The sequence below is a fragment of the Macrobrachium rosenbergii genome, chromosome 15 (genome assembly GCF_040412425.1).
Source record: "Macrobrachium rosenbergii isolate ZJJX-2024 chromosome 15, ASM4041242v1, whole genome shotgun sequence".
Lineage (NCBI taxonomy): Eukaryota > Metazoa > Arthropoda > Malacostraca > Decapoda > Palaemonidae > Macrobrachium > Macrobrachium rosenbergii.
In genome coordinates this window covers 57758776-57774297 of record NC_089755.1, presented here as the reverse complement: position 1 = coordinate 57774297, position 15522 = coordinate 57758776, and the positions used below count along the sequence as shown (strand labels likewise).

General features: G+C 36.6%; 1 protein-coding gene across 1 annotated transcript in view; it reads left to right on the top strand.

The window, feature by feature from the left end:
• The first annotated feature begins 1280 nt into the window (after positions 1-1280).
• LOC136846796 (carbohydrate sulfotransferase 11-like) overlaps positions 1281-15522 on the top strand; it is a 67223-nt gene continuing 52981 nt past the window's right edge. Inside the window, exons 1-2 of the mRNA XM_067118050.1 lie at positions 1281-1484; positions 10348-10822. Of these exons, the coding sequence (XP_066974151.1) occupies positions 10454-10822 (369 nt within the window). The 5' untranslated portion in view covers positions 1281-1484; positions 10348-10453. The remainder of the gene's footprint in view (positions 1485-10347; positions 10823-15522) is intronic.

Here is a 15522-nt window from a genome sequence, read left to right as displayed (position 1 = left end):
GATTTTTTTTTTTTTGTGGTAACCAGTGACGAAGCATTTTTCGAACCGCCGTCATATATATCATTCTGCAACGCTGAATAGCTACCTCGATATGGAGATAAGCGCTGTGCAAGGGATCTCACAGCAACCTGCGACTACTCACGTTTGCTGTCTTCGGCTCTGTGAAACACGAGTCTGCGCAATTAGATGACACGCCACTTTTGGCGGGTCAACCAGGGCAGGGGGGGGGGAGGCGTACGATCAAACGGCTTGGAAACATGAGTTCATTCTCCAGGCGGTTCTGCTTTCTGGAAAGCATTAATGAATGTTTCTCTCAAGGCACTGGAGCGGGATTGTGGGTTGTCTTTAAATATATTCATATAATTTTGAGTAATTTCCCTTGTCTGTACAGGGTTCTTGAATGCTTGAATTGAGGAAAAATAAGTCTAGGATATCTAAATGACCTTATTTTAAAATATAGGCCTAAAGGATTTTGCAGGTCTGAGGTAATTCCAGGCGAGATGGAACCATGACCAAATACTTTTTCCCATAATGCAGGGAAAAATTAATGTTAGACTTTAAAACTGAAACCAATTTAACCCATCCTTTTATTCCTTAATGGACGGCCGAACAATGGAACTGAAAAAGCCAGGGAATTTCCTGTTTAGGTCAACGTGTTCAGTGGTAGGTAATGCCAAGACCATCCCTGGATCTCGCCTCAGGGAGAAGGTGACGTCAATCAGGCAGGGTCAATAATTCCTTGCTGCGTAATTTTACTCCATATTAAAGGTACATGCGTACTTAAGAAGGAATTTTCCTCAAAATGTATCTGTTAATCATAGATTTTCTGCGATATTTTTCTTAATAAACTGCAGTTGTTCTCAACAAAGTAAACCTGTGACCAGTTCCATTCTCTCCAGTACTTATAGAGGCAAAAAAAAAAAAAAAATATGCAGGGTTACATTTCCTTACCAACATTTAAATCATGGTGTTTGACATCAGCAAAAAATAAAAAAAAATAATAGTAAAAACATCTGCTCTCCATAAATGATATTTTTGTAAGAATAAGAAGGTGAGTTATCAGTGCTGAAAACCGCCCGAGTCCCGTTATGGGGGACGGGGCGTCGAGTGGTAAAATTTATTATCGGATATTTTCTCCCTTCGCTATTTTCAAGACGTTCTTATAACTGAAGCTTGTTTGACTAGAATTGGAAAAATAGATATTTTATAGATTATCCTTGCCACTTTAAAGAAAGAAAGGACTACTTGACATAGAAGACATTAAAGGTGACAAAATTGAGTAGCCTGAGACTTCGTCTCGTAACCCCAGCTACTGAGTTGCCAGTTTCTAGGCCACGGCCAAGAGGACTAAAGCGTCCCGTCTTGGCCGGAGATGTGGCGGTTGCAAAGCCACCACCCCACACGTGTTTACTTCTCCAAGTGTCGTTGTGGATTCTCGATTTAAGAGATGATTTCGCGGGAAAAATCGATAATCATCGTGAAGTGTGAGTGATCGTTTGTCAGCAGCGACGCCACGACGGTTTTTCGTGGGCATTGTCGCCATCGTAAAGTGAAGCGTTTTGACGTCACATTGATGTGAGTGGGTCATTCACCTTTCGAGTGTGTGTGTGTGTGTGTGTCTATGGGTCTAGTGCTTCGCCCGATCTCTTGAAAATATAAACAAAATATTTAAGATTTATTTTTGGGTATTGGGTTACGCCTACCGCATTATGCACGATCTTGGAAAATAAGTTCAAGTTTGAGGACAGGGCGTGTTTGTGTTTGTGTTAGTGTCAGTGTAGTTCCCCAAAATGTCCTTAAGAAGACGAATCAAAAGAAGAAGAAGAAGAAGAGGAAGAGGGGGGGGAGGAGGAGGAGCATTTGGGAATCATGTGTTGCAGGACGTGTGCTCTGCAATTGACTGCCTGCCTCTGCTTGTGTGCCGCTGCGTGGAGGCACCATTCCCTGTAAAAGTCCGGTGAAAGGCTTGCTAACTGCCTGACCTCTAGAAACCAGAAAATAACAAAAAATGGAGAAAAAAAAACCCTTCAAAAGTGGATTGGTGAATCAAACAATTAGGCTTACGTGCAATGTTTATGAAGACGGATTCTGATGGTCTTTTGTTCCTTCCTTCACGACGTGCTTAGCTGACGATAACAATATCTTTGACCTTAATTTTTTATATGTTTTGGTTGGTTAGTTGATCTTAGGGTTCATAATCTGATTATCATCAATACAATTGGTCTATTCGACCTGCCCTCTGCGGTATAAAACCTTGGGATAAGACCCACTTATAGAGAGAGAGAGAGAGAGAGAGAGAGAGAGAGAGAGAGAGAGAGAGAGAACCATGCGTCATTCTCTGACCACACGCTGATGACGTAATCTAGATGTTTTTGCAATGTTATCATTTTTTTGTTTATTTATTACCTTATTGTCTTTTATGATTAACTCAACGACGAATATTTCCACTGTTACCCAAATTTCATCAACGCCTAGTCCCAATATTTTATTATTCCTAATTATTTATGTTGGCTCCCCATAACTCATCCAACTTTTTTCACACACATTCCATTACTTTTACCCACAGACTAAATAATGAAAAATCATTTGAGATGTTACAATCATATATTCTTTACAGAAAATACTTCAAATTAAAATAGCTAAATTCCATATCGATATAACATCATGTAAGCTTTTTTATTTTTTACAAAGTGCTGAAAATGATCTCTTCATAAATGATGCTTTTGTACGTTTACATAAATATCACTGAAATAAAAACCAAAATTCTCTTTTTTTGCGGGGGGGGCGGGTGTTTTACACTATTATAAATTATCATAAGAGTAACAAGTCATGGGCGTATACACTCGTGTAACACCATAATATGGTGTCATTATATGGAAATGATAGTGTATGATTTGTGCGTTTACCTTAAAACAATCAAATCCATTCGCTTTGGTATTTGATATATTCCACGGTGCGTGGACTTTAAATTTCGATAAATTATTAATAAAATAACTGAGAATAGCAATGTCTCTCTTGGTGCATTGGCTTGTTAAGTTTTAAGTAGGACTGATAATGTATCTTCTCGTCTAAATTAAATGTTTTTCAGATAAGTTAATAGGTAATTTATTGATTTAGGAAAGCTGATATATATATATATATATATATATATATATATATATATATATATATATATATATATATATATATATATATGAATGTCTTTTACTGTAATACTGCAGTATGATATGAAGATAGGAAGGCCCATAAAACACAATTTGAACGTTGCAACCATATATTTCAGGCACTAGCTTCTGTGCCCTGTTCACTGGAATAATATTTTTCCAGTGAACAGGGGCACAGAAGCTAGTGCCTGAAATATATGGTTGCAACGTTCAAATAGTGTTTTATGGGCCTTCTTATCTTCATATATATATATATATATATATATATATATATATATATATATATATATATATATATATATATACATATATATATATATATATATATATATATATATATATATATATATATATATATATATATATATATATATATATATATATATATATATATATATAGGCTAACCCTAATATGGAAGACTGAAGTATCTGCAAAAATACAAAACAGAAAAATGGTGGATATTGCCTTGCCTTACTGCTGATTTTGCAGATACTGCAAATGGGACTCCCTAATTACTCGTGGAAAGCATTGAGGAATCATTCTGAAGCTGCAGTAACTTGTGTATTAGTATTTCACTAGTCCAGTAGGTGGCATATCTCAATTTTGAAAATTTTGCAGATACCGCAGTTTTCCATTTTAGGGCAAATATATATATATATATATATACATATACATATATATATATATATATATATATATATATATATATATATATATATATATATATATATATATATACACACACATATATATGCATATATATGTATACATGTATGTATGTTTGTAATTACTGTATATCTTACCCTGACCTATATAGATAAAACAATTCATTTCCCCTTTATCATTTAGATCACGAACCAAAATTTCAGAATGATAAGATGAAATTTCATAGGCACGACCATTCTTCAAAAATAACAAAAATAAATAAATAAATAAAATAAAGTAAAAAATAAAAAACCCTACCAGCTCTGTCAAAGACTGATCTATGATATCATTCCAAAATGAAAAATGAAAAAAACTCTGCAAAATCCCAAACTCTCCTGTTCCTGTTATTTTGCATAGCCAATTACCCAAGGGGGAGGTAACAAAACACGTAAAAAACGCACCGAACTTTCTTCGGCGCAATCGAGTTTTCCGTACAGCGTATAATCAAGGCCACCGAAAATAGATCTATCTTTCGGGGGTGTCGGTGTAATGCCGTATGAGCCGCGGCCCATGAAACTTGAATCACGGCCAGGTGGTGGCCTGTCCTATAACGTTGTCAGACGCACGATCATGGCTAACTTTAACCTTATATAAAATAAAAACTACTGAGGCTAGAGGTCTGCAATTTGGTATGTATGATGATTGGACGGCGGATGATTAACATACCAATTTGCAGCCCTCTAGCCTCAGTAGTTTTTAAGATTTGAGGGCGGACAGAAAAGTGCAGACTGAAAAATGTGCGGACGGACAGACAAAGCCGGCACAATAGTTTTCTTTTACAGAAAGCTAGAAATTGTTGTCTGCTTCCATAGTGTTGCACAAGTACAGACATAACCTCACAAGAGATATATAATTGAGCCTCGAATCTGTTATCTCAGAATTATGTCAGGTGAGGAAACAGAAAAATGAATGAGGTGGATATCAGATGTTCTGACATTAAAATTTCATGATATTGTGTTCAGATGAATTTCATTTTTGACAGCAGCTTTTTGCCAAGAACTTGCAACTCTTACTAAATATCGTATAAAAAATTATCCTTGACTCTTGACTCTTGCAATAACTTTCGTATGGAATTAATGAAACATATAGATACGTATGTCCTATTTAATACATAATTTAAAAAATTATAATTATCTTTGAACATAAAATAAAAGAATAAATAATACTAACTCATTCCGTTAGTTCTCAGGCCTCACTGTGTCCTGTTACCAATCAATAAATTAGTAATTTTTCACTTTGTTGGTTATAGGATCATCGTTATGTCATCTATGACGTAATTGTGCACGCATGACGTCATTGTATGCGTCATACAGAGGCCAACTCCAGCTCTCTACATTCTCTAAAATGTTCTTCATCGTATTACCATTGTCATCTTTACCCCAATCATTTTCATATCAATTTTTCTGTAGGATTTCAGTAGAAATAGGATTCTGAATATGCCAAAAATACCACTTATCAGAGATATCCCTTGATATGAGAATATCAGGAATTCCACCAAAAGAAAGCACTTAACCAGAAATATAAAGACATCAAAGTAGCGTTTCTCATTTTTTATTACTTTGGTGACCCAAGTCATGTACCCGAAGGCAAGACCGCGACCCCAGTGTTAGATCACGCGAGCGCGCGCACACACACGCATACACATACACGCGCACACACTCTCTCACCTACACTCACAGTTACTTGGGATATGGCGCAAAAGGTCAAGAACAGTTACTGCAATTCATTTTCAAGTCCTACATTGTAAAAACTAGTACTTCAAGATACAGGATACTGCTTCTTCTTTTGACAATACCGATGTGTACGTTTTCATTATTCACTTAAAGCAGAAACCCGTGAGGTTGGCCAACATAACCATCACATTTCCGAATCAATGTTCTAGTAATTTTACTTTAACCTATCAGCAGAAGACAACGAAAGCTTTTTTTTTTTTTTTTTTTTTTTTTTACAAAGATTGGTGACTTTTTCAGTAATGAGCAAGTAGAATTCACCAATTTATCATTCGTTTTTAACAATGTATCTCCAAACCACTAGCGGATCCAGAAAAATTTCAAGGGGGCACACCAATTTTCATATTATACATACATACATACATACATACATACTTACACACACACACACACACACACACACACATATATATATATATATATATATATATATATATATATGGAAATACCGAATCCATTATGATTATCTTTAAGATTATTGTTATTATTATTATTCTTATTATTATTTTTTCTCTCAAAATTTTATTATTATTTCTATAATAGATTCTTTATTTTTTTTCCCATTTTTATATTTCTCATTTAAGTTATTATTATCTAAATCTTCTTTATATTATTATTTTGTCATTATTTTTCACTGGGATCCGCTAGTACTCCAGATCTCCCAACCAGGATTAGATAATAATATCAATATTAATACTACATGAGTATTTTACATGCAGGAGAATTTGGCATATACATACTCTTAGCTGAAACATATAGGATGAAGATACTTCAAACTTTGGAGCTGAAAAGGTGCGATATTTTATATATCTTAAAAAATATTGGAATATAAAAAACTTGTCACCCCCAAAGCAAAATGTGAGGTGACACAATGTGGGAACCTTTATAACAACTATGAAAAATATTGCTATATAAAAGGTCTTCTATAGACACTATACAGTCCGTATCACTTCACCACTTCAGGGAATTCAAAACGAACCGTCAAATATGTTTGCAAAACCAAGTCTTCGTCCCAGTAAACGTCAAAACTTATACATCTAAATTGAATACTTTAGGAGAGGTAACGCCCGGTTGGTGTGCAGATCTGAGGTGTTTGGTTATGTCGTTGTTCCTTCTGTTTTAGGCAAAGTGGTTTAAAACCTGCTTATGTTTTGGAGTTTGAGAGCAGTTTGGCTGTACCGCTTCAAGAAGCGGAGGCTGATTGGTTAGGTAGCTTGATTTTTACTTTTCTGTAAGAGAAAACTATTGTGCCGGCTTTGTCTGTCCATCCACACTTTTTTCTGTCCGCACTTTTTCTGTCCGCCCTCAGATCTTAAAAACTACTGAAGCTAGAGGGCTGCAAATTTGTTATGTTAATCATCCACCCTGCAATCATCAAACATACCAAATTGCAGCCCTCTAGCCTGAGTAGTTTTTATGTTATTTTATTTAAGTTAATGTTAGCCATAGCCTAATCGTGCTTCTGGCAACGATATAGGATAGGCCACCATTGGGCAATGGTTAAAGTTTTATAGGCCGTGGCTCATACAGAATTGTACCGAGACCACCGAAAGATAGATCTATTTTCGGTGGCCTTGGTTATACGCTGTAGCGGCTGTACAGAAAACTCGATTGCGCCGAAGTTCCTTCGGCGCATTTTTTACTTGTTTATAAACTGAGACACAAGGGAAACGGAGACCAGAATATAAAATATAATTAAACAGAATTAAATAGAATAATTGAAAAGACGATGCTTAACCCCAAATAGGCCATAAATCTATTTTTCAAAGGGTGCTAGATTCTCTCACTCTCTGCCTTTCAATTTATTCATTAATTCGTTTTTATTTACATTTTATGCAGAATGTCTTAAACATTTTGTCACCATTTCTGTAGAATATATGTCTGTCAGTCTGTATCATTTATTCTTATCAAGCTGAGAGATCTATATGATCACCATTCATTGTCTGTTGATTTGCCTATCTCTCCTTAGTTCCCATTTTGCTTAGAGAAATTTTAACATTTTATTTATATATATGATTATTTAAACTTTCTACCTCTGATGTTGCCAATGGTCCACATTTGCATGCAGTATAATCATAGGGCGTATTCTGTCTTCGTGTCTGTGACATACCCTCAAATACCTAATTTGTTAGTGACATAACTTCAGATACCTATGCGTCAGTGACAATACCTCAAATACAGTTCACTAGCGGATCCAGAGAACTTTCGTGGGGTGGGCACCAATTTTCATATTATATATATATATATATATATATATATATATATATATATATATATATATATATGTTATTATTATTTTTTCTCAAAATTTTATTATTTCTATAATCGATTTTTTATTTTTTCCCATTTTTTATATTTCTTACTTATGGTATTATTATCTGAATCTTCATTATTATTATCTTGTCATTATTTTTCATGGGGGGGCACGTGCCCAGGTGCCCCCCCCAACCCCGAATAGGACATAATAAATTAGCTAGCTTAAAAAAACAAGAAAATAAACAGATGAACAGGCATAAAAGGAAAGTTTTATCTTTAGGGAAAAGTAAGAGTGGTCCTGACTTTAGGAAAACTGTGGATATCAGAACTGACTCGCGCAGCGTTGTCTGAAGTCGTCAGTGTGGTTTGAGTGGAAGTGAAGTGTCGTGGTAGGCATTCTGTAGAAGAAATTTGTTGACGACTGTGGTAGTTTGGTTCTTCAGCTTCTCATCCGTGATTCAAGTGACACAGTAATGGATGAAGTAGCGGTTATAGATATGTGAGGGCCAAAAAACTGTTGAAGTATTTCTTTATATCTGCGTCTAGTGCGCGGAAACAGTGTCGCAGAAATGTCACTGCCCTAAAATAGAAAACTGCAGTATCTGCAAAATTTTCGAAATTGAGATATGCCATCTATTGGGCTCGTGAAACACTAATACACAAGTTACTGCAGCTTCAGAATGATTCTTCAATGCTTTATGTAAGGGGTCCCATTTGCAGTATCTTCAAAATCAGTAGTAAGGCAAGGGAAAACCGCAATATCTACCACTTATCTCAGTTTTGTATTTCTGAAGATACTGCAGTCTTCCATTTTGGGGCAGTGTGGTGTTTTGTAAAGCCGTGGTGCCTGCAAGTCAGCTGATCAGTTTTTTCATCAATTCTAAGCATGAAAGGAAGGATTAGGAAGAATGGCATAGGAAAATGAGCGAGGTCTAACCCCGCCCCCCCGAAAGTGAAGAAACACCTTTCCATTGGTTGACTTAGTAAGATCAAATCTGTCGTTGGTTACTGCGGCAATAAAAATCTTAGTTGAGCTATAGAAGATAATTCTGTGAGAAATTACATATCTTATACGCCATTTGTTCTGTCTATCAGAATGTTTAAGGCGTCTATATATATATATATATTGCTGTCAAATTCACCGTAAAGTGAGACTGAGATAACTACTTGCGTCTGCGTTAAAATCCTGTATAAGAAAATGGAACTTTCTTAGCAGACATCGTTTTCTGTTTTATAATGCGTAAACTAAAGAACTTAGTTGTGTGTGAGTGTGTGTGTGTGTGTGTGTGTGTGTGTGTGTGTTAGAGAGAGAGAGAGAGAGAGAGAGAGAGAGAGAGAGAGAGAGAAAAGAGAGAGAGAGAGAGAGAGAGAGAGAGAGAGAGAGAGAGAGAGAGAGAGAGAGAGAGAGTGAGAGTGAAACAATTCCTTCTACTCATCATCACTTCGGACTTTTTAAGTTTCTTTCCTAGGATTATTTGGTAACATATGCAGTCAAATAATGCTGGATGTATATAAATTATATATATATATATATATATATATATATATATATATATATATATATATATATATATGTATGTATGTCTGTATGTATACACGTATGCACGTGTCTGTGTGTGTGTGCCAGCGTGCATATTAAACTGTCTTGGTTTATGGCTTACTTTCATTCCGTAAAAGGTTCGTCTTCCAAACTGCGCAGTCACCAATGATCCATGTCATCAATTTACGAAAATGTGGTCCTAAAACTCATGTTTTTTTTTTCTATCACAAAGTCACCAAAAGACAATTTGTTGAAGTATAGAAGTAAAATTAATAACGAAAACAATAAGAACAGAATAAGAATAAATACAAGTATAAACTAAGGGGACGGATTGGAAGGCACAGCTGAGGAGGGGGGACACGTATTAGACAAATCACGATCGTGACGTAAAGAGAAAATTGGTGACACGGTTTCGAGATTGGTCGGTTCTGAAAACCGTCTTCTCTGTGTGAGATTGAAGGAATCGTGATGGGTCAGCTCTTAAAATTCGCCGAGTCTGTGTAAGATTTGCGTGTGAAAGGATGATCTTGTGAGTGATAAAATCCTTTTATAGAGGGGAGTAAGTGGTAGAGTCCTACTTGGGATTTGACCGAGACAGAAGAACAATTATGTCAGGGAGAGGCTGAGATTAGCTCACCTCACCTCTTCTTTTTCATCGATCTTTTGAAAGGGCTTTTGTAAATGAGGAATGTGAAAATATGGAGGTATTTAAATGTATTTAAATGCGCCCTTGGCAGTAGGCACTCACAAGCACTCACACTTACACATGTATATATGAAAATTTTGTAAGTTTTTCCTAATAATAGCCAAAGAATGTTACATTGTCGAGTGGGGAGTTCGTGATTTAACTATAATTCCCTTCATATACACAATTCTAACTAAAATCCATCACGAATTACCCAAAACTTTCAGCTCTGAATTAATTATTGTGCATTTTTATCCATGATGCAGAAAACAGAACTCAGATGACAATCTGAAATCGAACTCTAATGACATTAATCGAAAAAGTGTGAAAAGAACGAACCCATGTCCTCATCATAACGCCTGCAAATCTGCAATGAACTTTCCCAACAACGCCCAAATGCGCTTCATTATGTCAAACAGATACCGTCTTTTGGAAAGTGGAAGGGGTGGAGGAGGGGGAGGAGGAGGAGGAGGAGGAAGTACAGAAGGTGGTGCTGACTCCAGCAGGAGGAGATATGGACAAGGAGCATCCTTTGGACTCCATCTGTGTGGGGACCAAGTCTCCAGGTTCCTGAAGAGAACCAGAGGCCTCCTACGGGGGGCAGGACTGACTCTGCCCAGGTGGCAATTATGGGTGCTGGGCATTCTTATCTACTGCTGCCTCGCTGTCGTCCTCGAACCCGTGGCCGAGGAACTCATCGCCGAGGAGGAGCGGATGACGCTCTACGAGTGGGTGAAGGAGGTAAGTTTGTGTCTTGAAATGTCGGCAACTTATCGCCCACATGTCACGAACAAGTTGCATACAAGTCGACAACATTTTGGTGTCTTGAAATGTCGGCAACTTATCGCCCACATGTCACGAACAAGTTGCATACAAGATGACAACATTTTGGTGTCTTGCAATGTCGGCAACTTATCGCCCACATTTCACAGACAGGTTGCATAGAAGTCGACAACATTTTGGTGTCTTGAAATGTCGGCAACTTATCATCCACATATCATGAACAGGTTGCATACAAGTCGACAACATTGTAGTGTCTTGAAATGTCGGCAACTTGTCGCCCACATGTCACGAACAGGTTGCATACAAGTCGACAGCATTTTGGTTTCTTGAATTGTCGGCAACTTGTTGTCCACATGTCACGAACAGGTTGCATATAAGTCGACAACATTTTGGTAGTCTTGGCCGTACTTCATACGATCATTCAGTATTTGTCAATGATTTGTTGCCCACTTGCGGTCGTTGACTTGTGTACGACCTGTTTTTGATATCTTCTTTGAATAATGTTTTAAAAATGCAAATACTATCATTATTACTATTCCTACGAACTCTACCGCGACTTCTACTACTACTATTACTAATATAAGTGAATTTTAACACCCTTTTGGTACCGGGTGGGAATTCCTAGCTCAGTTTTGTCGATAAATCAAAGTACTGTCATAACTACTATCACCATTTGTATTACTTCTGTAAATGAAGGCTAATTTCCATTCAGTTCTGGAACTGATTTTTAGCTTAGGGTCATTTGATATTTTTATAAGTATTCTTAACAACATTGCAAGCGTAATCAGAACTAATATTGATGCTGATATTTTATAAGCTTTTCCTTGACATCTATAGACCCCTGAAACATTGTTTTTATTCATAAAGTGCTCTGGTGACCATTGGAGCATGTCTAAGGGAAAGCATTCTTAATATTTCTGCCTTCACCATAACTACTTTAAAATCTACACTATCCATTATACGAACACATTTCTCTAAAAACATACACGCAGCAAATGTGTTTTGCCAAGTAACTTTATAATTAGAGATCCTATTAAGGTAAGGAACAGCTCATAATTGATTCCTTGAGGGTAAATAATTATCGCTTGAAAATAACTTTAATTTGTCTACTTTCGGCAAAGACTCGCGTGGTTCAAAACAAAGTAATTAAAATGGTAATGAGGGTTTCAAAGGAAGATGCAATTTAATTCCGTCATGAAATGCTTTCTAGTTGTAGAATTGGTTAATTGCTTCTGACAAATTGTTCATTATAATCTTGCCACAATCCCAAATCAACTGTCTAGAGAATGAAGGGAAGATAATCAGAAATTACTATTGGCAGTATAAGCAATATGAAATTTAATTATAAATAATATATATATATATATATATATATATATATATATATATATATATATATATATATATATACCATTCAAGGATAAATTGTGTATGTCCTTATCTTCAAAGGATTTCTTAGAGGATTCCTAATTAAACTCTAAATGTATTTCTTTCTTTCATTTTCATAAGGTCACCAAGTCTTCATGTTCCTTTAATTTCCAAATACCTCGTACTTTAATTTCCTATGATTGCACATCGAATTTCTCCTCTTATTATGCGACTTTGCTGTATAGTGGTTTGCAATGCATAGAGACTTTTAAACAAATTAAATAATAATAATAATAATAATAATAATAATAATAATAATAATAATAATAATAATAATAATAATAATGGAATTGATTTCTAGACTCGACAGAGGGAAACACTGCAATCTGGACAATAATTCATTCCAAATGTCGTAGATTTCACTTCGATTATTCTTATGAATTATAAAACGTGAATGAATTTATTGCGGTGTAATTTTGTGGGAATTATCACGGTGATAAGTGAACTTATCACGTGATGAGGGATGGTTATGAAGTCCAGGTCCGCACGCGCACACACGCATGCGTGCATGCAGTGACGAGAAAAAATGGTTTCTCTCTCTCTCTCTCTCTCTCTCTCTCTCTCTCTCTCTCTCTCTCTCTCTTGATTATAAACTGGTCAAATACCAAATCTGGCAAAGACCAGTTTCATTTGACACCAAAATCTCTCTCTCTCTCTCTCTCTCTCTCTCTCTCTCTCTCTCTCTCTCTCTCTCTCTCTCTCTCTCAATTATAAACTGGTCAAATACCAAATCTGGCAAAACACCAGTTTCATTTGACACCAAAATCCTTATCTCTCTCTCTCTCTCTCTCTCTCTCTCTCTCTCTCTCTCTCTCTCTCTCTCTCTCTCTCTCCCATCATAAACTGGACAAATACCAAATATGGCAAACCACCAGCTTCATTTGACACCAAAAATTCTCTCTCTCTCTCTCTCTCTCTCTCTCTCTCTCTCTCTCTCTCTCTCTCTCTCTCATTATCATTGCCATCTTCGTCCCCATCATTATCACCGTAACACACATGGAAAGACGAAACTGGTCCGAATGCTTTCATAATTACCTCTCCATTGCCTTCAGTCTAATGACCGAATTTTAACGACTCTTGTGAGAACTGTTTCAGTAGATGAAACCTATTCATATGGAACAGGCCCACAGGGGCCATTGACTGAAAACCTTCTTTTACTCTTTACTATTCTGCTTTTTTATACTGCAATTTAGAGTCTGTCTACACCTCCCAACCCCACCCCCAACCCCCACACATCAGGTAAACAGATTCTCACATGTTGGATGTGGATACATTGATATGGGATATGCCAGTGGAAATTGTACCCGTAATCATAGGAACACTAGGAACGATCCCAAGATCCCTGAAAAGGAACCTGGAAAAACTAGAAGCCGAAGTAGCTCCAGGGCTCATGCAGAAGAGTGTGCTACTAGAAACAGCACACATAGTGAGATGGACTCCTAAGCAGGTAGGAGCAACCCAGAACCCCCCGCTATAAAAACCACCCAGTCGAATAGGATGACTGCGATAGACAAAAAAAAAAAAAAGAAAATAATAATAATGATAACAGTGAGGATTTTGGAGCCAGCACGAAGGCGGTGTCATTTTGTAAAACTAGAGCATAGTCATTCATGTAATAATGGAATAATTATGATAACTCGGATAATCACAACAATAACATTCACTCGGAAAGAGATCATAAAATCTGCCTTTAATCGAATACCCGCTCATCCAGAGCATCGTAAATTTCACAGCATAAGAAAAGAACTCTATTGAGTTTTAGTATCGCAATAAGGCCAATAAAAGAGAACAATTGAAAATGAAACCAGCCATTCGGGGTGGCACAGTCACGTAGGGGGACTGAGGAGAGTTTGAGGAAAACTTTATTATTATTATGATTTTTTGGGGGCTTTATCACAGTCATCCCATTCGACTGGGTGGTTTTTATAGTGTGGGGTTCTGGGTTGCATTCTGCCTCCTTGGAAGTCCATAATTTTTCTCATTATGTGCGCTGTTTCTAGTAGCACACTCTTCTGCATGAGTCCTGGAGCTACTTCGGCATCTAGTTTTTCCAGATTCCTTTTCAGGGATCTTGTGACCGTGCCTAGTGTTCCTATTATTATTATTATTATTATTATTATTATTATTATTATTATTATTATTATTATTATTATTATTATTGTTGTTGTTGTTGTTGTTGTTAATATTATTATTATTATTGTTGTTATTATTATTTTTATTATTCCTTTGGAAAATATTTTGAGTGACGTCACTTAACTCCCTGGCCACCTGTAGGTTCAATAATTCCTGTAATTCACTGTAACTTCAGTGAATAAAACCCTGTTTTCTTACAGTCTCATATGTTAGATGACCCCAGCTCCACGACACCCCCACCCCACCTCCCCCTGTAGGATGACGTCCGTAGAACTATGGCCCCCTCATTCCCAGGACTCTCCCAGGAAGTCCTGACCCTCTGGACCACATTCCCTTAATGAAAGAGAAAAAGCAGACCCCAATTACCAACCTGGCTAGACCCTCCATCCAAAACCGCTATTCTCCAACCTCCAGAAAGCCAGATCCCCAGTCCCAACCATCTCCAACACCCCACTCCCCACCACTCGGGCTCCAACAACGGCTTCGGTAGTCTTTCCCTGTCCCCTACTCGGCTGCTGGAGCAACATATGCTTTTTCCATATTTAGGTTAATGGCCTCTTGTGTTTTTGTGTCAGACTTTTCTTTTCTTCTTCTTTTTGCATGTACTTGGCATGAGAGATTGTTACTCAACATGCACTTACTTACTTAGAGATTAGAAGGCTACCTGAGATTAGAAGGCTACCTGCTGCATGCTGCATGTTGCATGTTGCATGGCATGGAAATATTGGCTTTTGTTTGCTTGAAGTGTGTCGTACTAAGAAATGAATGCTTCGGCTTTTTTTTTTCTATATAAAATAGACGCCTGAACTTCATCAAGAATGACGATAATTATTATTATCTGTGTTATTCAACGGGATTTTGCTGAGTGATATACCTGCAAAAAAGAAAATAACTAAGGCCATTCTCTATTTAAAAACTTCAATATTTCTATTTTCCCAATATTCTAAACCTCATTTTAAAGCAACGCAAATATTCAAAGAAACCAGGACAAAATCTCCCAGATATATTTAGAATATTCAGTTTGACAAGAATTAAACAAAGTACTCATTCACTAATGTACAATACTTGACGAAATCAAAACCCCTCATATTGTGATT